The 20,963-nt window shown below is 35.9% G+C and overlaps 2 protein-coding genes across 2 annotated transcripts; both read left to right on the top strand.

Annotated features, from left to right (window-relative positions):
- Positions 1–6,113: 6,113 nt before the first annotated feature.
- Positions 6,114–8,451, top strand: LOC131025627 (protein ALP1-like). Its single transcript, XM_057955423.1, has 3 exons — positions 6,114–6,483; positions 6,573–7,383; positions 8,370–8,451. Exons 1-3 carry the CDS (start codon positions 6,114–6,116, stop codon positions 8,449–8,451), a joined length of 1,263 nt encoding a protein of 420 aa, XP_057811406.1.
- Positions 8,452–8,903: 452 nt separating this feature from the next.
- LOC130986610 (transcription initiation factor IIF subunit beta) lies at positions 8,904–12,032 on the top strand. The gene is made up of 6 exons (XM_057910065.1): positions 8,904–9,359; positions 9,493–9,601; positions 10,557–10,687; positions 10,780–10,854; positions 11,424–11,573; positions 11,662–12,032. The coding sequence occupies exons 1-6, from the start codon at positions 9,153–9,155 to the stop codon at positions 11,782–11,784; spliced, it is 795 nt and encodes a 264-aa protein (XP_057766048.1). The 5' UTR covers positions 8,904–9,152; the 3' UTR covers positions 11,785–12,032.
- Positions 12,033–20,963: the final 8,931 nt, after the last annotated feature.

Raw genomic sequence — 20,963 nt, 5'->3', positions numbered from 1 at the left:
CAAACACTGCTACAAGCAGATTACCAACAGATAGGAGAATGTCATCCAACAGGGCCAAACAAGAACATGCACTACACACATCACATAGACCATAGAAAACCAAACCATAATCAACAAGGGAACATGCAAGATCAAAAAAATAAATCATCTCATACAATTTCAGATTGTAATCATCGATGTACAAATTTTCGGACATAACACATAGAATGAGCATAATCCTATCATTTCAGCCACAATTTATAACTTCCCACAGTACAATTGCAACATAATCCCACATATCACAGTCTCTGCATAAAGATAAGATCCAAAATAGGGAAGATCTCACCAAAAAAAACATAGGAAGCAGGATCCGCATCATAGATTCAACAGCATCGCTCATGTTTCGATGCTCCCAATTTTCCTCACAAAAGAAGAGCGAATCAGGGTAAGCATCGGACAAGTCCGTCGAATAGGACACAGATTCAACGTCGGAGTTCAGCGATTTACCTTCTAGGGTTAAATCCCGACGAACATGTTCTCTGCACTTATCTTCAATCACCTTGCATTCGATCCACACTTCCAAAGCACCCATCCACTCGAAATCGAGCGCATCTTCATATTGTTTCGACATATCTCTTCTTTTTACAAACGAATCAAGGGCTATGGTAAATAATTGCTCCCTCAGATCTACATCATCGGGAGGAAGATAAAGAAACGAAGGTGGATTGATAGCTGGTGAGAGTGATCACTAATTTCTTAGCAACAAATACCGCAACTAACACGATGCAATTGTAGCAAATAATCAGTAACCGAGTATCGTATCCACAGGGACTGACGCAACGAAATAACTTTAGCTATCCCCTAAATAGACTATAACAGTAGACAGGCAAACGAAAATAAAGAATGTTTAATTAAAACTAAACTCAAAAAGCAACAAATAAAATCACGTAGAAAAACCAAATAATAAAGACAGCTGATCCTAGGGTAGTAACTTCATTAACTAAATCCACATAATAAATCTATTAATCCTATTAACCAATTTTAATCCAGTTATGATGAAAGATCATTTAATTAATCAATCACTCTCGCTAGAGCAGCAACGATCGTAGATTATTAAATTCTCTATCTCCGCTAGGTCTCAAGAAAATCTACTAACTCCCAATAGCTCATAAGAATAGCTCCCTATAATCCACTTATCTCCACTAGGTCTCAAGGTTAAGATCATATCATACATTCCTGAATCCGCTAAACAGTTATCTCCGCTAGGTCTAAAACCGAATAGCTACACATGCAAACTATTGATCAGATAATTCACAAGAAAACAAGCACTAGGAATTATGAATCATAAACTGGAAGGTAAATAGGTACTAACAAATAAATCACATGAACCTAATTAACTATTTACAAACCCTAGAATCAGAAAAAGAAACTAGCCAGATATAGCAGAAGAAAGTATAAACATAATTAAAAAGAAAGCAATAATAAAAACTGAATTAAATAAAACTCAGAATGAATGTTGAATATGACAGCTGAAATCTTGCAGGAAAAATAAAGCTAATGTATGGAAGCAATAAAATTCTAAGTCTAAAAATAAAAAGAAGAAGAAAAGAAACAAAGAGAGGTAAAGAGATGTGAAAAGATGTGTCTAATAGGTCAAAGAAATGACCTATATATAGGCACAAGAGATAAATACAGTGTAGAACTCGAAAATACTGAGAAAATATAAAAACCCCGAAAATTCCCGAAAATTCGGAAATTTCCGTCAACACTATTCACTGCTGTGCGCGACTTTCTTGTTTTGGCCATAACTTTCTTGTCTGAACTCCGATTTACGATCCGTTTGCACTCACGAACTCCTATTTAGATGAACTATAACTTCTATTTCTGACAATATTTCCAAATTCCATCTCGAAAATCCTGTAAAATCCATCAAAGTTCGAGCAAGTAACATAGTTCACAAGATAAAGCAATAAAAGCACAAAACAATCATCCAACACTCAATTTCTTATAAAAATGACATTATATGAACACTAAAAACCATGGAAAAATGAGTGTTATCAGAGAGACGAGTGCAGATTCAGTAAGGGATTACAAACCCTAAAAGGCGATTCGAAGAGGGAGAGAGGAGAAGCTTCAAGAGAGGAGTTGGGATTAGAGAGAGAGAGAGGCAGATGTGAAATGGACGAAAAAAAGGATTGATTTTAGGGTTTGTTTCAAGTCCAATATTTTCAGTATTATTAGGTGTAGTTAGTCAATTAATTAAGGCTTAATCCATCCTTTATTTTTTCCCCAAAATAGAAACGTGTCATGTAGATTGGGACAATCCAAAATGGAATACATCCCATAAATAATGGGACGGGGAGAGTAAATGATTGTGAGATGAGTTTTCTGTAAATATTGTGTGTGAATGTGAGTAAAAGTATAACGGTATATTTGCTAAAATGAAAAGACCACACTTATTGTGGAAAGACGAAAATGACAAAAAGACCACACTTATCGTGGACGGAGGGAGTATAAATTAAAAAATAGTTGCGTGTAAAAAATATTAACTTTTATGTGTTTGAGTTAAATTAAAATCAGTAAATAAGCTTCAAGTTCGAAGTTTAAAAGCTAAAGATGTGTTTGCTTTTATCCCTCTAAATGGAGGGATACTATAATGAGGTCTAAATTTATCATTTAAAGTGGGGATCATATTTGTTATATATCTTATTTAGTTTGAAGGATAATATATTTATTCACTCTTTATAAGGTGGTATAAAATTATACCACTCATTCTTATGTATAAAATTATCCATTTTCCAATGAATAGGGGGTTGCCTGAAAAATTATACAATCTACTCAAATTTTTTTATACATCAAAGCAAATGAAGTATAAGATGATAAATATAGATTATCCCTCCCTTATACCTCAAAGCAAACACACCCTAAAGGATTAAACTCAGGAAACCCTCCAATGATTTAAAGGCACCATTAAAATGTAGGTTCCAATTTTTGGAAGCCACCATTGAAGACACCTTATACCATCAAAGACTTTTTGCATCATGATTATCAATAAATCGTAATCGAGAATATTGTCTTAGTAAATAATGGAGATTACAGTCATACCTTCCCAACCTAATTTTTATTAGAAGACTAATTAATTTTGTTATTAATTGCTTCCATACCCTTACTTTTAATAAAACAAATATAAGTAAATTATGACAGTAAGAATGTTTCGCAAGTAATTTAGTTATATATTGATAACCTGATAGGTAGGTATTTCTTGGTTAGGAGAAGTATTATTTCAGACTCTTTTCACCCATTAAAAAGTCAAAATTTAAATTGAAAAATAGTCAAACATCAATAAAATTGTATATAGACAATTAAATGAATCTTTAGATTCAAATATAGACATATAGGGAATATTTAAAATCAAATAGATTCGCCCGATTCAAATTCGTGCCCTTTTTAGCTTGTAAATTTTATTGCCACTGATCAATATTAACGTCGCACCCAGTAATTTGTGAATATTTAAATTTAAACCCAGAATGTGAGAAAACGAAGCTAATCCATTTGAGATTTTTCCATATATCTTTCAATAATACATCAGCAATGACCCAGCCACTTTCCCTTTCCGAAAAGCTAGCCCACAATGACGACTTAAAATATCTCATTTTGTGGTTTTTCTGGCTTTAATTTTCAACAACTTATTGCAACTATTTATTTCATTTATATTAGGGTTAATTGTATATAATATCACGAACTTTGTTCGAAATTTATTTTCTCTACGATCTTTAAAATTTTTATTTTTTATCAAATATTTTGACGTTTGTTCAATTTCCTCACAATTTTTTATTTTCCCTCAAATCGAAATCGACGTGGTGCTGGTGTGGCTCGCCGGCACACGCTATTCCGATAAATTAAACGATGCGTTTCAGTTTAAACATTAAAATCCTCGTTTCGAGAATCAACGCCACCAATGGACGAAGCATCGGCGCCAACAATCGTGCCAGTAATAGGCACACTGGTTTGGAAGACTGGAAACACGAATCAATCGGCGCCAGCAATCAGCAAGCAATCGGCGCCACTGGTTTGGAAGATCTCGACACGGAGAGGAACCCTTTGACAAAGGTGGTGGAAAGGAAAGCAATCGTTTTTTCTAGCGCCAAAAGCAATCTTTGATTTCCTTTTGCCCGATAAAAATGAGAAATATTAGGACTTTTATTATGATTTAATATTATATGTGTAATTTAAAATTCATATATATTGCACGTCAGTGTTACATGTAAAGTTAATTTCATATATATTTGTTAAGAAGGGTATTATGTAGTAATCCGCTCTTTTATTTATGATTAAGAACAGTAAACGCGATATTATTTTATTGCATCTTTCAGTTATATTAATCTAGTGACTAATATTGAGTTAATTCAGCTCAGAGATTTTGAATTAGATGTTTTCGTGTTACATGATCGTGATTGAATTATTGAGCAATCAATGATTTATTTATTGAGCAACTAATGATTTATTTTCCGACTTAGCGAAGTCAAGTTATTATTTTATATATGCGATATAAATATTATTTTCTATTGTGTACTTAGAAGTCGTGATTTAATTCTGACTTATAAGAACGAGTTAAATTAGATATTTAGTTCGTAGAGATCTATAATGAAGCGTCATTATTTAGTCGAGCTGAAATTAGATTTACAGATACGAGATTAATTGGGTAATCAGTATTTGATTGCAATTAAATAGCAAAACTCGAAGTTAATATTACATATGCACAAAGAATACAAGATAGAGGGATTTGCTCCTAGTTACATTACAAACTTTACTCCCACTACCTAGCTAGTACATGCAGCAACAAAAAGGGTAAAAAAAAAACAAAAAAAAAAGAAAAAAAAGGGAATAGACGTGCTATACAAGGGCAGTTGCACTCTCTGCAGCTGGAGCAGGTTCAAGGCCATACCCAAGGTACACCCTAGGGAATCAATCAGCCACCCTATGACAACCCATCACCTCAGCCACCCACCACCTTCACCTTCACGGCTTCACAATATCCTATTCTTTAAGGCTAGCCCCCTTTCATTCATTCCTTAGTCCATCAACAACCAAAGGAACGAGAGACTTCAACTACTGCTGCCAAACTTCGAATAGGTAAGCTTTGGCTTAAGTTTTCGCCAATGTATTCTTGATTTTCTCCTGCATTATTGAGAAGAACAAAACACGTTGCTATTTTCAGTTCGTCATTCCCCATTCGATTCAACGACAAACAACCAGCCAACACTAAGAGAATTAAGGTATTTACTATCTCAAGTACCATTCTATGTTGCATAACTCACACTCCCAACATAACATATAGTTTCAGTTGTATAGAAACACAAATACAACAAGTATAGAATGATAGAGAACAAGAAGATTGGCATAATCAGTTTACTCTTGTTAACTGAAGTGTGCATATTCAAAGTAGTCAAACTGTTTGTCAGAACAAAGGAGTTGGTTTTAAGTAACCTTGTTTGTGAAAATAGCCTACATGTGTATTCCCCCCTCCCCCCATACACTTGTCCTTTCAACCCTCAGCGGACCCAACACTATGTTTATGCAGTTTGTAGTTATATCTATTTTTACTATTTTTTGGTTGTTACTCTGTACACACATAATGTATTATTGAATTGTATAAAAAGAATACTACCTGCTTGGTGAAGAGGAGTGAATTTATACTAGTTTGGTGTCGATTTATTTGAGTAGCTACGTGAAAGTGAAGAGCTACGCGTTCTTCTATCAGCTAATCAGACTCAATAATTCTAAGGCCATCCACAGCGCGGAGGGCGAAGCACGGGTCGATCCGGGGTGAAGAAGACTGCAGCCGCACTGGACACCCGTTCTGGTTCGAAAGGGTGGCGAGCCGAAGACCCGGGGCGAGAGGCGGAAGTTTATGGCGCGTCCGGCGGACGCACCTATTAAAAAAAATTAATTCGATTGTTTTTGAATGTTTTGACCGTTTGAATTTTTTTTTAAAAGGACCGTTGGAATCAAACGACCGAATTCCTCTTTTTCATTTTTTTCCCTTTTATCTATATATATCACCACTCTTCTTCATTCATTTCACATCTCCACATCAAAAAATCATCTCCACATCAAAAAAATTTCTAAAAAAAATGTCTTCCTCCTCATCAAGCTACGAGGACGAGCGACGTGCTGAAGAATTTTCCAATCTTGTACAACAATTTAACCAAATTGTTCAAGATATTGGTGATCCAGAAGAGCAACCTCGTCGTCGCCGACGAGGTGCGCGGAAGAAGGCTTTCATTCGTCAGGACCGTGAAGCCAGCGCTGTACGTTTGCACGCGGATTACTTTGATGAAAATCCGGTCTACCCCGACACCATCTTCCGCTGCCGTTTTCGAATGCGTCGTGCGTTGTTTTTGCGCATCGTTAATGCCGTTGCAGCTGATCCATACTTCCAACAACGCACGGATGCACTAGGGAGGCCCGGCTTTCACGCCATTGCAAAAATGCACTGTCGCTGTTCGTATGCTAGCTAACGGTGGGGCAGCGGACCAATACGACGAGTATCTCCGGATTGCTGAGTCCACCGCGTTGGAGTGCTTGCGCAGATTCAGTCGAGCCATTATTCAACTCTTCGGCGCAGGAGTACTTGAGGAGGCCGACTTCCGCTGACTGCCAACAGCTTCTAGCAATGCACGAAACGAAGCACGGCTTCCCGGGAATGCTAGGGTGCCTTGATTGCATGCATTGGGCGTGGAAGAATTATCCAACGGCATGGCAAGGCGCATACACTCGCGGCGATCAGGGGGAACTGACCATCATCCTCGAAGCCGTCGCCTCGCAAGATCTATGGATCTGGCATGCTTTTTTGGGGACTCCTGGTTCGAACAACGACATCAACGTGCTCAACAACTCGACGTTGTTCAACGATCGGCTACAAGGAATGGGGGTGCCGGTCACATATCAAGTCAACAACGCCTACTACACAAGTGAGTACTACTTGACTGACGGCATCTATCCCAATTGGCCTGTATTCGTGAAGAGTCCTACACATCCGACGGATCCGAAAGGGAAGAGGTTCAAAGTGATGCAGGAAGCGGCTCGCAAGGATATTGAACGAGCCTTCGGCGTCCTTCAAGCTCGTTGGGCCATCGTCAAAGGCCCATCGCGTCTTTGGAGCAAGGAGGCGATGAGCGACATCATGTTCACATGCATCATTTTGCACAACATGATCATCGAAGACGAAGGCGAGCAAGCAACGCAGCGGAAAGATGACGCCGACGAAGCTTCGAGTAGCGCCGCATCTCAACCTCATGTCGGTGCTCCGTCGGATTTTCGTGCATCTGTTGCACGACAAGCATCCATGCGAGACGCGGAGATGCATGCTTGCCTCACTTTGGACTTGAAGGAGCACATTTGGTCTCGTTTTGGTCCGATTGAGCCCTAGAAAATTCTTGTAATTTTTTTATTATTATTGTATTTAAATTATGTCTTTAAAATATTGTAATGTAGAATTTTAATTTTAATGAAATTTGAATTTTAAAAATAAAAGTGTACAAATATGAATTTTGTGAAAATGAGGATTTAAGCACCCACCTAAGACACAATGCATTGGAGAGGGGTGTGTCTTAGGTGGGGCCCACTCCTAAGACACCCCTCTAAGCAACAAGCATTGTGGATGCTCTAATTGACAATCTAAAACTCTAATTAAAAGCTAATTGATTTACTAATAAAATTGGGCTTGGACCCCCTTTCTATATAACAAAACCCCTGGCCCAATAAATAGTTATTGGGCTCACAAACTTGGTTGAATGGTTGAAAGGTACTTGGGCTTTTAATAAAAATTAAGACTTTAGCCCATCTATTTTAACTTAATATAATGTGGGCTTCTAAAATAAAATCCTGGTCCAACTTAAAATAATGAAATATTTGGATTGCTATAGTTATAAGTCTCAATATAATTAACTCACTAAATATAATAAATTCAAGTCTTTCATGTAACTATCTTTGATGCAATAAATCAAATATCTAATTTATTAAGAATGAATATCTCTACTTAACTATATATTAACAAATAATAATATAATTAAGATGAGGCTACTACAAAAAACGTTTCTCGTGCATTATACGGAGCGCAAATGTTAGTTTATTAGAATCTAGTCAATCTACCACCTATATAAATAAATACTACTTATATAATTGTAAGTTGTTAGTTAGAAACTTTTTTCCCTAGAGTTAAAAATGAGAAACAAAATATACGATTTGAATTAATCGGAATGTAACACCTCAAAAACGAAATATACTAATCTTATTATGAAATTTCACATAATTTAATAAATTAATGCTAAAGTGAACACCTGAAATGTTTCATAGAATTTTAATGGACTATGTGATAAACGATGTAGTTGGATCTCTGCCACTTCAATTAGTTATTATGATATTTTTGTTACTGCAACTCAAAATGATATTAACACATCAAAAAATTGATAATCGTATGAAAATTTCGAACAATTGAAATTTCATATATTTGAAAATGTAAATTTTATTAAATGTTAAAATTAGAATTAAGTGAAAGTTGGTAATATATTTTAAGTATAATTATTCTATAATATAAACCAGAACATCTGAGATTAATATACACATCAAACAATCGAAAGATTAAATTCAATTTCACCAAATCAAATATTCTCTCCGTCCCGCGAATTTTGAGCAGTATTTTTTTTTTTTTGGATTGTTCCGCAAAGTTTGAACAGATTTCTTATATGACAAAAGTTTTTTCATTTATTCATATTTTCACTTTTTTTACCTAACACACAAAATACTAATTACTTAAAATTCGTGCCCAAAAAAAATTGATCAATCTTTACGGGACCGATGGAGTAACACCGAAGCGTTCAATTGTTACTACTCCAAAGAAAACAAAAATCTGAAAGAAAAAAGAAAAGGAAAGAAAACGAGAATCACTTAAAACTGAAAGCGCTAAAAACTAAAAAGTGTTAGTTGATTTATAAATACGGATTGAAAGAATTGAAACAAGGAAGAAACGCAGAAGACAAAGATCCACCGATATCCAGTTACCCGACCAATTGTGATCCGACCCGTCACCGTAGAGTCCAATTTCAGTCGTTACATAAATCTATTCAGACGAAACCCGTTAACGCTCCGTCAGAAACTCGAGGATTCCGTCAATGGAGGACGACCACAGTAATGGCGACATCAACGTCGAAACCTCCAAAGCCGACCGATCGGTGTGGCTCATGAAGTGCCCTCCCATCGTCTCCAAGGCCTGGCAGTCCTCCGCCGCCTCCGCCTCCGCCTCCGTCGACTCGCCGCCCGTCGCCAAAGTCGTGGTTTCTCTCGATCTCCTCCAGCCGGATGACTCCTCCGCCCTCCAAGTAATCATTCCCCTACTCTCCTTGTTTGCGTGTTTGTGTCTCTTTTTTTTTTTTTTTGTTAATTTCTGCGCTATGAATTGGGGAATTTTGGTAGGGTTTTGAATTCTGAATTAATCATTTCTGCGCGTTTCAGTTTACTATGGAGATGGCTGGGAGTGAGATTGCGAATATGCCGAAGAGTTACTCTCTCAACATGTCTAAGGATTTCGTTCCCATGGGCATCTTCTCCGAGTCGACTCAAGGTGAATTGCTTCCCTTACTTACCAATGTTGTTTTCCTTAACAGTATCTATTGCATTTATAATTGGTTCTTGAACCTAATCTTGGAAGTAGTTTTCTTATTTATGTCCCAGTAAAGATTTTTATTCTATGAGCTTCGTGAACAAGTTCCTACCCAGAGCCCAAAAAGTATTGGAGTTTTATTATACACGACAATAGTTATGGATCTGTGCTATATAAGTTTAAATATGTGCTGCTAGTAGCATATGTCAATTGTCAAATGAGGCTGTAAAGAACAATTGGCGTTTGAGCCCAAGCTATTTATTCTTAATTGTTGAGCACGCCCTGGATTGTAAACATGCTAGTTTATTAAAGGAAATTGCATAGGACTACTACAAGTTGCAGACTACACTACATGCATCTTATAAAGCAACAACTGAGGGAAAGGCTTCTTCTGGTTCACTGAGAATTTTGAGCGAAATGACAATTAAGGAAAGAACAACCATCAAGTAGGTCTCCCTTCACATATTATAGTTTCTTTTTGGGAAGGCCACATTTTGTAGCTTTAATACTCTCATGAAACATGATGGATAAAAGAACGAACTGGTTACCTTTTAGAGAGTTTTCTTGTGGGGATTTGATCTCTTTGATGCGCCTAACTCGCTCAGAGATCCATTCTGTTATATTAATATTTATTTTTATAACTTCTTGAAATTTTACCTTTTGTTATTTGTATCTGACTATCTGTACAACCTAATGCTTTCATTTATTTATATGAGATTTTCAGTTTCTTTTAATATATTATACTGTCCCCTGAAGTTAAAATACATGTCTTTTCTATTGTGTTTTTTCCCTATTAAACTCTATGCTACTAATATTTGGTTACCTCCATAAAAATGCGCATGTTGGGTTTGAATGTACTTATTAGTCATTATTTTGTTTTCCAGTTGTGTATATAATACAAAGTTTTCTTTTAAAGGAAGAGTTGCAATGGAAGGAAAAGTCGAACATAAATTTGATATGAAACCCCACCATGCAAACATTGAAGAGTACAGAAAAATGTGCCGGGAAAGGACAAATAAGTCCATGGTGAAGAATAGACAAATCCAGGTCAAGCTGTTATTAACTTATAGTTATGCCTCTTTTAGTTCCTGGATGGATTCATACTGAGATAGTATCTGTCTTTGTTTTATGTTTATCAGGTTATCAATAATGATCGTGGTGTACACATGAGGCCCATGCCTGGAATGATGGGATTGATTACGTCGACTTCTAAAGTAATTAGTTTATTTTTTACATGTTAAATCTAATTCAACATCTTGAATATGTGCCTACAGATTTTACTTTATTTTGGTTCAAGACCCGTAGAAATTAGATATTGGTTTGTCTAAGAGTTGGCCAAAAACAGGGTACATCAACCCATCCTGAATGAACATAATATCATGAACATGTGAAATTATCTTTTCTCCTTTGGAATGATGGTACCTAATTGCGGCCCAAATTTCCTGGATGTTCATAATCATCTTTGATGTCTGTTATTAGTGTCATAACATGGTTAGTGTTCATCCAAAATGCTTTTATTGGAAGTTGTCATAGCACCATAGTAGAACTGGAAATGAAATATTTTATCGACTTTCCTTCTGCACATTTATATCTAATGCTCCTCATTTCAGTTTTCCTCTTGAAATTTTTAATGTGATGTTTTCTGGTTTCTGGTTGGAAATTTATTCCTCATTTCGTGTTTCCATCTACTCATGAATATTCTTTCACAAACTATTGAACTTATCACTAAAAAACCATTTAGCTACTGAAATATTAATTTACAAATAAATTCTAACTTGTGCAGGATAAGAAAAAACCAGCTCCAGTTAAGGGGTCTGATGTGAAAAGAACTAGAAGGGATCGTGGGGAGCTGGAAGATATCATGTTTAAGCTTTTTGAGAGGCAACCTAATTGGACGCTCAAGCAGCTTGTTCAAGAGACAGATCAACCTGCGGTATGCCTTTGCTCATAAGTCTATTTACAGTTTCTGTTTCTATGTTTCGTAGGCTTATGTGAATAATATTCTGTATTTTTCTTTGCAGCAATTTTTGAAAGAGATATTAAATGAGCTCTGCGTATACAATAAAAGAGGAACAAACCAAGGTACTTATGAGCTGAAGCCAGAGTATAAGAAATCTGTTGAAGATACGGGTGCTGAACCATGACTTCGTATTGTCTGTACATTAGATTACAATTAAGAGAAATTCTGTTCTATTAGAAAAAAAAGTTCCCCAATCTTTAATGCCATACATCTCTTTTGGATATGGAGATGTGCTTAGATCTACTGTTCTTATAGAACTATGAAAGGAAGGGATTGATGCTAAAATTCCCTGTTACTAACACCAGTTTATTTCTGTTTGTGGATTAGGTTACAATATATGTGTATTCTAAGTGCTCTTTTCTCTTCCGCCAATCTTCTGTTAATGTTTTTTTGAATTATGATATTGCTCAATCAATTTCTCATCTGTGATATTTGTATTTTGCATGATATTGTCTTCTTCCATGCATCTAACAGGTGCAGGCATCATCTTGCTAATAAATCAAAGAAAAATATCGAAAAAAGTAGCACTGAGCACCTTTATAAATTGTGCTTTTCTGAAATGTTATTCACCAAATACACCAAGTGATCATGGTTCTGCAGTTTATTACATTTTTCTCTTATTTTGTTGGTGTTTGATCTCAATTATCTCATGATGGATTTATTTTTTTCTGTTTAGTTATATTTAATATATTACGACTAGACCTTCTTGATTGCATTCTGCTGTTTCTCTTGGAGTTCATTTTCTTCTGTTCCGTTTTATATTGGATTCTCTATCTGGATCTGGAAGTTTTCTGTTAGAACTCAGGATTTAAGGAGTTTCCCACTTTGACAAACTTCTCCGGGTTATCCCTATTGACTAATAATGACATTTATCTCCAAGACCTATGAATTCTCGTACTATCTTTTGATACATGGATAGATCTTGCAAGGAACTCAATTCTTCACAGTGCTGATAGGATTACCTCACTTATATTTATAACCGAACTCCAAGAGCTCAAAGCTAACAAATATATACAACTAACTGGCATTTTGCCATCACTAACCCAATATTCTAAAAGTATATAATGGTCAAGAGAGCTTGGGACAACTGCCATTAGTATCATATCAAACCCAATCACTTCTCTGTCCCTACCTAAATAATGTCCAAAAAAGAATTTTGTTGGAAATGACTCCACATTAACTTCACCTTTAACCATTGTAGATGAAGACAAGAAAGGATCTAAGATGTGTGCGTGTGTTGGTCTAGCGGTAGGAGGTTAATGCGCAAGACCTGAGGTCTTGGGTTCGAGTCCTTCGTCGCGCGATCTTTAAATTTCTTTATTTACTTATGTAATTAATCAAAAAAAACAAAGAAAAAAGAAAGGATCTAAGATTAGATAACTGCTACAAATGAACTGAATGTTTTTAGCATTTTTCTGCAGTTTCATGGGAATTTCTCCTTTCATGTGATGGATTCCAGAAGTTTGGATTGTTATTTCTTGCTGTCAATTTCCCTCTGATTTAATTGTTATCTGGAGAAGAATCATGTTGATTTATGCAACCTAGCTTAGTTTCTAGGTTATTCATTCAGAACCTGTTTAAAGATGTCCTTATTTTTCTTATTTGGAATTATTTTAAATTATCTCTTTGTGTTTGACAACATACCATTTTGTGTTTCAAAGTAAGGTCATGTATCCCATTACTCAAATTTATGACTTGGTACTCGAGCTTTCATTGAAGTGATGTTGCCTGAATTATCCTCAAGCTAAGAAGAAAAGTGTAATCCTAATAGTTACCAATTTGGCTTTGCTACATCTTTTACTTTGTTGAGAAATAAAGTAATTGATTGCTGTAGTTACTTTTTGTGTGAGTTGCGGTTTTTAGATTCTTCTTTGCACATTGTATTGCTATGGATACATGATTAACTTTCCTGGTATCCATATGCCTAATTTCCATACTTTAATCATATGCAATGGAGTAGTGTCTATCAATAATGAGGACTTAGTGAGATTCTGAAAGCTGGATATGCAAGAACTTCTCTAAATCATGTTACAAAGATAAACTTTGCCATGGACTAAGGTTGGAACATGTCTATTTAGGTTTGTAGTTTCTATTTTGTTTTGATATGTACACATAAATATTATTTTAAGAATATAGAGTCCTGATGTTGGCCCTCAAAGGTCTGCGCATGCATAATACGTGCTATTCACAGTCACTCCCACCAGTTGCCAGCATCTAGGAATGGCCATTAAACCGACAAAATTCCTCTCCTGTTCTAAAACTCATGATGCCATTCCGTCTTTTTCTGCGACTCTCTAGGTGCATTTTCAACTTAGTGCTCATTCATGTCAAGTTCGATGTTTGATTCCCTCGTTTTAGTTGTGTTTCTCTAGATCATAGGTCAGTATCACATCGTCCTACTGTAGTACTTACTATTTCAAATAGCTCTGTGATTTGTGTGTATAATTACTATCCCCTTCCTAATGTAGTTGCACTACTACCTCTTGTTGTAAAATAGCTTGCTAAAATTGTGAAGTTGTTTACTGTACTGAGTTGAACAATATTTGAAGTGACTCTCTAAATTCTTGAGCGCTGCTGAAGTCCCATTAGGTTGGTGTTATAATATTTGTGCAGCACGCACCTTTTGCATGAGCTCATACAGGTCCTTAAAGTTGCGTAGTGCTTGTTAGTTAAAGTGTTACTCAGCACATGCCTTTCAAAGATGATGGAAACTGTGTACCTAAAACAGCATCCTTGGCATTGTGAGGGGCCAAGAAAGTGTTGTGGTTTTAGTGCGGGCGATGAGGATCACGAAAGTGACCAACTAGGAATCTTCTTTGTCCCCTTATCAAGATTTTAGAGCATCTTTGGACCAGAGATACTTGTTCTAGGATGGATTGACTAGGTTTACATTAATATTTGGTAACAGTGGTGATTCCTTGATGGACCCCTTTTCTCCTATATCCGTGATTAAAGAGATGATCTTACTTAGTGCTCCTTTTCCACTAATGGCTTCCTGATTTTTACTTATTATGCAATATCATCATTATGGTTCTGTTATTTGTCACTCTTGATTTTCCACAAATTGTATGTTTGTTTCTTATAAACTGATTGTTTTCATCCTTCTTTGGTCGTGATAATTATGGTATTTCCCTTCTGCTGCGGTGCAAAGTAATCATCAGGGGTTCTCTAATGAACATCCGATCTAGTTGTTTGGAGGGGAAACGTCCTATTAATTGAATTGTGCTTTGTTGTTATTTTGAAATTTATATTCTTTCAACATTAAATAGGCTGCTATTATTTCTTTCTAACATGATGCACTCAACGGATATGGAAGTTGAGGTTTACGATAATAATTGGTTCTGTTTTCTACAATTTGAATCTTAATCTTTGCTGGTGAAGGATCCGATTCGAGAGGAGTAATTCAAACGATTTCATTTTATGTGGATATTAAATTAGCCTAGATTGATAAATTCTGCCAAAATGACTTATGGGGAGTGTAAATCGATTTTTCGTTTGTTTTAATAGACGCTGAACCTTGGTGGTGGCCGGGGTCAATTGAGCGAAGTTATTGTGAGTGCACAACAGTCCTTATTTTTTTTTTTTTGTTGTTGCATGTTCAGCTTTTTTATATGTTTGAGTGCTTTTAGCGTTCAAATCAAGATGAGTGGAGTTGCAAAGAACTCAATTCAAGCTAAATAGAATACAAGTTTAAGCTCGACTTTGTTTAATTTTTCAAGAAAATTTGAGTTCGAGTTCAATTTAAACTTTAACTAGGCTCGATTCTTGATAAAATATCTGACTTTGATTCATATATTGCCCAGTCATTAATTTAATAAATTAAGTTAATCTAATTTCTAGTGAAGCTTGTTTGTTATAACAACAAACCAAATATATAAAGAAGCTAAGTGAAAAGACCATGTCTGTTGGGTTCCGATGGGGTACTGAACTGGTGTATAGGGGGGGCGGGGGAATACACTAGTAGGTTATTTTTTCACGAAAAACTGAAACTGAAACTGATGTGTAGTGAGTGAGTGATCAGTTTAAGGAAAGGGTTCAAGACTGTGACTGATAATGAGTCAGTCAGGTAACTTCAGTATGAGGAACTGGTCGAATAACTGAAGTTCAGTTAGGGGTTCAGCCTTTTCAGTTTTGAGATTAGAATAGTGTTAGAAATCTTACTGACTGTCAGAAGACTTGTCAGTTAGATTGATAACACTTTTGGCAGAAGCGATTTATGAAATAGCCTTTAGTGAAAAGAATATCAGTTTTAGGGTTTATCCTCTAGATTATCATTATTCAGTATAAGTCAGATTTAATGCATAGATAGGAACTGAAAAACTGAAAGCAATAAACAATACAATGATTTTTATGTGGTTCGAAATACTGATTCCTACGTCCGCGGTCAGTAGATCACACTGACAATCGATTAGGCTCGTGCTTACGGATGCACAACAAACCTTACAACTGAAAAACTCTTTTTAGTGTCAACACACTGGGTTGAACTTCTCTTCCTTAGCTTACTGGTGCTAAATAAACCACACGTCTAGCTTGCGGGTGCTAAATAATCTAGTGTTCAGACAATTGTCTCGAACACTCTCTCAAACACTCTTTTCTCATTCTTGAAAAGGGGTTTGAATTCCAACTAGGATTACTGAGAACATGATCTCAGCAATCGGTTTCTAGGCTAAGGATTTGAATGTATATGCCTAGAAAACTAAGAGAATGAATGTTATCAGTTTAGACTGACAGTTACAGCAATATGAGTATTCTCTTCTTCGATTCAAACTTAATTGCAGTGAGTTAGCTTGGCTCTTGAGTTCGATAGAGTTTCAGCTTTGTGTGTTGAATCGGTGAAGAATGAGGTTGATCCTTGAGCTCTATTTATAGGCAGCGTCTTGAGAAAGATCCGTTGGAGGAGGCATGTCTTCAATTTTCTTTTCGTAGGAGAGGGTGCTGCAGAATAAAGCGACACGAACTTTTCTGAAGGGCGATTCTGCAGATCTTCGCATTAAATGTAGTTGTACTCGTTGACTTTCCACATGACGTCTTTTCAAACGAATAAGACATCCTTAAACTGAGAATCAGTTTGGGACAGAGAATAAGTCCGAGGTTTCAGCTGATACTTTACTTCAGTATCAATCTTGCTTTATCCGACATGGCATGTATCAGTATTACTTCAGTATATGTGTCCTTCAGTACGAGTCAGAAGTCTTGAGTCCTGGTCTTCAGTTTCGACTGGAACTTCAGTTTTCGATCTTCAGTCTTCTGTTCTTCAGTCTTTGGCACTTCAGTCTTCAGACTTCAATTCTTCGGCTCTTCAGTCTTCAAACTTCAGACTAGCTACAAACATGGACTTTAACACTTAAGTCCAGAAAAACTCTGGTCTAATAAAGGAAAAACTAAGTGTTTTGGAATCATCAAAATAAGGATAGGATATTTCAATTAATTTCCCAACAATGTCTACAACATAAGGAATAAATACTACTCCTACGTTACAAGAAATTCAATGTTGATGATGAAATAAACTCATTTTTTCTTCTTTTTGGGTTCCGATACCAAAAAATATTTATGCTATTAGATGCCTGCAACACGATGGCGTTTAAACTAGATAAGTTGCTCGTTCGGTCAAGTAGAGTTATGCGTTGGAGGTTTTATTAAGAGCGAGCAAGGTATATTTTATGAATTGGTCTATTGTACATTTAGATATACGATGCATTTGGATGTGTATGTCATGCTGACCTGGAATCAGTTTTCCGCCTTCTTGGCTGGATTGATATTCTCAGACTGAACTGATATCATAATTTTTATTCTTACTTGGTACTTCCCCCTCAATTGATTATATCCTGAAATCATTGTTAATTTAAGAATAATTTCAACATGGGTTAGTTAGTAAGACTAGAAGATATATTTTGAACAATAAGAGATTGTCACTGGAATAACTAGAAGATTGATATAATGTGATAGGATGTCAAGACAAAGATCAGAATGATAGCATTTAATTGCACCCTATACAATCTATTATCATTCATTTGTCTCCATGTAGGTCTAGCCACGATTGTAGTTCTTCTTTTTCTTCATCAGTTATTTGCCTAAAGAGTGGATACATCATTCTTCTCGGTGCTTTAATTCACTTGACTGAATTTGATAATGTATGCCTTTTTCTTGGTAGCTATGTGGGCAAAGTTTTCTATGAACTTTTTGTTAACTTCTTTGGCCTTGGTTATGGGTGGATGAATGGTTTCCTTCTTTGGAGGTAGGATTTCTCAATAGTTCTTTGCAGCAATGTAGAGCATTGTATCAACTAGATAAATGTCAAGATGGTAGTAGAGGAACCGGCGAAGCCTTCTTCCGTTTGTTACTCAGCGTGTCCGTTCCAGTAGAAGTACCAGATGATGATAGTAGAGGAACTGGAGAAAGCCAACAGTTGCACCGGGACCAAGTCCTTGCCTTAATCTATTTTCGTTTCTTGTGTCATACAATCTTTGTATGTCATTATCGAACATAGTTTTGTTGACACTCCCATTCCCTTATCCAAATATTGCTATTACAAATACTCTCCATTTGAAGTGTCTGGTTTCCCATTCATATCCTATTGTTATGAGCTCTGCTTTTTGCTTATATTATTCTCTTAGTCTAGTTTTTTTAAAAGGCGACCAGATCAGCTTCTTCCTATATCTTCATGCCAGAAAGATAGGCAACATGAAGTGTTTTCTTATGTATTTCTTTTTTTAGGGTAAGATGTATGTCACCAGCTATCATATTCTTCTTAGCTGGTTCCTTGATCCGTAGAGTGGCTCATTTGGTGATTTGTTTTGACTCATCTACATTCTTATATATAAGATCTATCAGTCTGTTCTTCATTAGTTTCTTTCTTTGAGTCGTTGTAGCCGATGTAGATGCAGTGGTTGCTTTACTTTTCTTCTCTTATTCCCCCTCTTTGGCATCATCAGTCAGGGCAATTTCCTTGAGTAACTCTTGGAGGATGGCTTGCATTCTTTTGACCTTCCCCTGCTATTCTTTTGAGATTGTGATTCTTTCTAGTATACCATGAACGATGCATCAAGATCTCTAAGAGCCTTTTAATTTACTTGCATCAAGTTCGAACTTGTTCTGCGTGCACTTGACTTCCTTAAGCTGGCATTGTGATTCTTCCATAGCAGCTTGGCAACAAGTTTGAGCATATTGATGATGGATATCTCCGTGTTTGTTCTTGAATCAGCCAACCTTTTCTCTTTATTCGTGTAAAATGAGTCAATGGCTTTCTGTATCACTTGCTTCTGTTCATATTAAGATCATGAGAAAGCTTCACTGAGTAGTTTCTGCTGCTCTTCTCTAAATGCATTCAGCTGATTCAACAGTGTTGGGCCTTGAGATTTCTAAAAGGCTTGAAGAGTATTATGTAGAGCAATATTCACTAGTTGGTCATGAGCCTTTTGGTTGTTCTGTGCGATTATCAACACTTGAGAGCTTACTTTCTCTATATGCTTCTTTTCTAGTCGGGCTTCTATCTAAGGCTCTTTGATTTCCAAAATTCATTTTAGCTCTTCAATAGCATCAAAATGATGCTTGAAGTGATCAAACAGTTTAACTTTACAAATTATCATGGCATATTGATTGATATTGTGAATTGCTATAGATTTCCTTGATCTTCCCAGCAACCTGAAACTTATATAGCTTGAGTTCTGTAGATAGGAAAATTCTATGTTTTGATTAATGCCAAAACCCAATGATCCAAACCTGATGATGATCAAAACACATATGATGGATCAGGAAGTTTCCAACTGAAATACAGTTTGTTGAAATCTAAGTCTAAGGAGAAAAGACTTAGAGTTAGTTTATGAAGAAGTCCAAGGATGTTGATATCCCAGTTGAAGATCAAACTGCAATGGAAAACCAGTAGACAAATCCAGTTGAAGGAGAACCAGACTGATGAAGATATCCTAGTCTGAAGGATAAGGAAACGAGCAAGCTGATCAAGTTCATGCCAGGCCACCAACACGAAGACTTTGCTGCACTAGAATGGAAACTGGTGAAACTGGTGTAATCTAACCGAGCCGAACTGAATAGTGGTGTGCTCAAGTTTGGTTTGTTAAGTATCGAATCGAATCCCGAACTTTACTTACCAAATACTTTGAGGCTCACGAGCCTAATCGAGCCTATACGAACTTTCTAAATTTATATTTATATTCAAAATATTGATTATTTTATTTTAAAAATAAATTATTTTATTTAAAATAATAAATATATTAATTATTTTCTTATAACAAATAAAATTAATTAGAGATTTAATACAATTATTATTAATTTTAGTGGATAAATATAAGTTATGTCTACTAATAATTTATATTTTTCAAGCTGAATCACTTGACGAACATGTTCACGAGCTAACGAGCCGAATACTACTAAGCTCAAGTTTGGTTTGTTTATTTTACGAGCTTCTCTAAACGAACTTGAACAAGCTTTTTTCGAGCCGAGCTCCGAATAGTTCGCGAGCGGCTTGGTTTGTTTACAGCCCTAGGTGAAAGTATCAGTCTGTTCAAGTTGACTAACAGAAGGATACGAAGCTGATACATGCTCTGACTAATGTGGAGAAAGTGACACACGATGAAGATAGAAGGCGAAAAGTTAGGGATCTTTAGGAAAGAGAGTCACAAATTTTCCCCTTAGTTAGTGCAAAAATCGAAAATCAACTTATTCATGAATTGACCCTTTTTTTGCTCACAATATATCTTGCTCCCTTCATCCCACCTATCTTGAGACACTTTTCTTTTTGGGTGTCCCACCTATCTTGAGACATTTTCTTATTTGGCTAAAGTTTTACCCTTTATTCACTTTTTCACTTTTTCACATACACAGAAAATATTACTTTCTTAATTCTCGTGCCCAAAGAAAAGTTTCAAGATAGTCGGGATGAAGGGAGTAACTGTTAGATGATGTTGTATCAAAGATATAAATTTATTCGCATTTCTTACTCTTAAGGGGATTCTCAATGGATCAACACACACACACACACATAAATATATATATATATATGGGAGGGCTACGGTATAAATACATCTTAACCTATAAAATACGAACTAGTTAAAATGTATGAATTCTATGTAAAACACGTATAAAATTTGTTGTGTAAATGTATGAATTGCGAAAAATAATTTTTTTGCAACCCTATGGGATTCGAACTTGGGACCATATATATATATATGGTATGGTTCTAAAGAGAACTACATTATTTGTGAGAACGTGAGAACCATCAAATCTAATTCATCCACTTTAAAAATTAATGCATTCGCTGTTAAAATTAATGCACTCAAAAAAATAAAA

Source organism: Salvia miltiorrhiza, chromosome 5 (assembly GCF_028751815.1).
Source record: "Salvia miltiorrhiza cultivar Shanhuang (shh) chromosome 5, IMPLAD_Smil_shh, whole genome shotgun sequence".
Lineage (NCBI taxonomy): Eukaryota > Viridiplantae > Streptophyta > Magnoliopsida > Lamiales > Lamiaceae > Salvia > Salvia miltiorrhiza.
This window is presented reverse-complemented; position numbering and strand designations above follow the sequence as displayed.

Excerpts from the sequence above, each read along its gene's own strand:
- LOC131025627 (XM_057955423.1), top strand. The coding sequence starts at position 6,114 with ATGTCTTCCTCCTCATCAAGCTACGAGGACGAGCGACGTGCTGAAGAA. Across the intron at positions 6,484-6,572 it reads TGCAAAAATGCACTGTCGCT|ATTCAGTCGAGCCATTATTC; the intron begins GTTCGTATGCTA and ends GTGCTTGCGCAG. Across the intron at positions 7,384-8,369 it reads GACTTGAAGGAGCACATTTG|TTGGATCTCTGCCACTTCAA; the intron begins GTCTCGTTTTGG and ends TAAACGATGTAG.
- LOC130986610 (XM_057910065.1), top strand. The coding sequence starts at position 9,153 with ATGGAGGACGACCACAGTAATGGCGACATCAACGTCGAAACCTCCAAA. Across the intron at positions 9,360-9,492 it reads ATGACTCCTCCGCCCTCCAA|TTTACTATGGAGATGGCTGG; the intron begins GTAATCATTCCC and ends TGCGCGTTTCAG. Across the intron at positions 9,602-10,556 it reads CTTCTCCGAGTCGACTCAAG|GAAGAGTTGCAATGGAAGGA; the intron begins GTGAATTGCTTC and ends TTTCTTTTAAAG.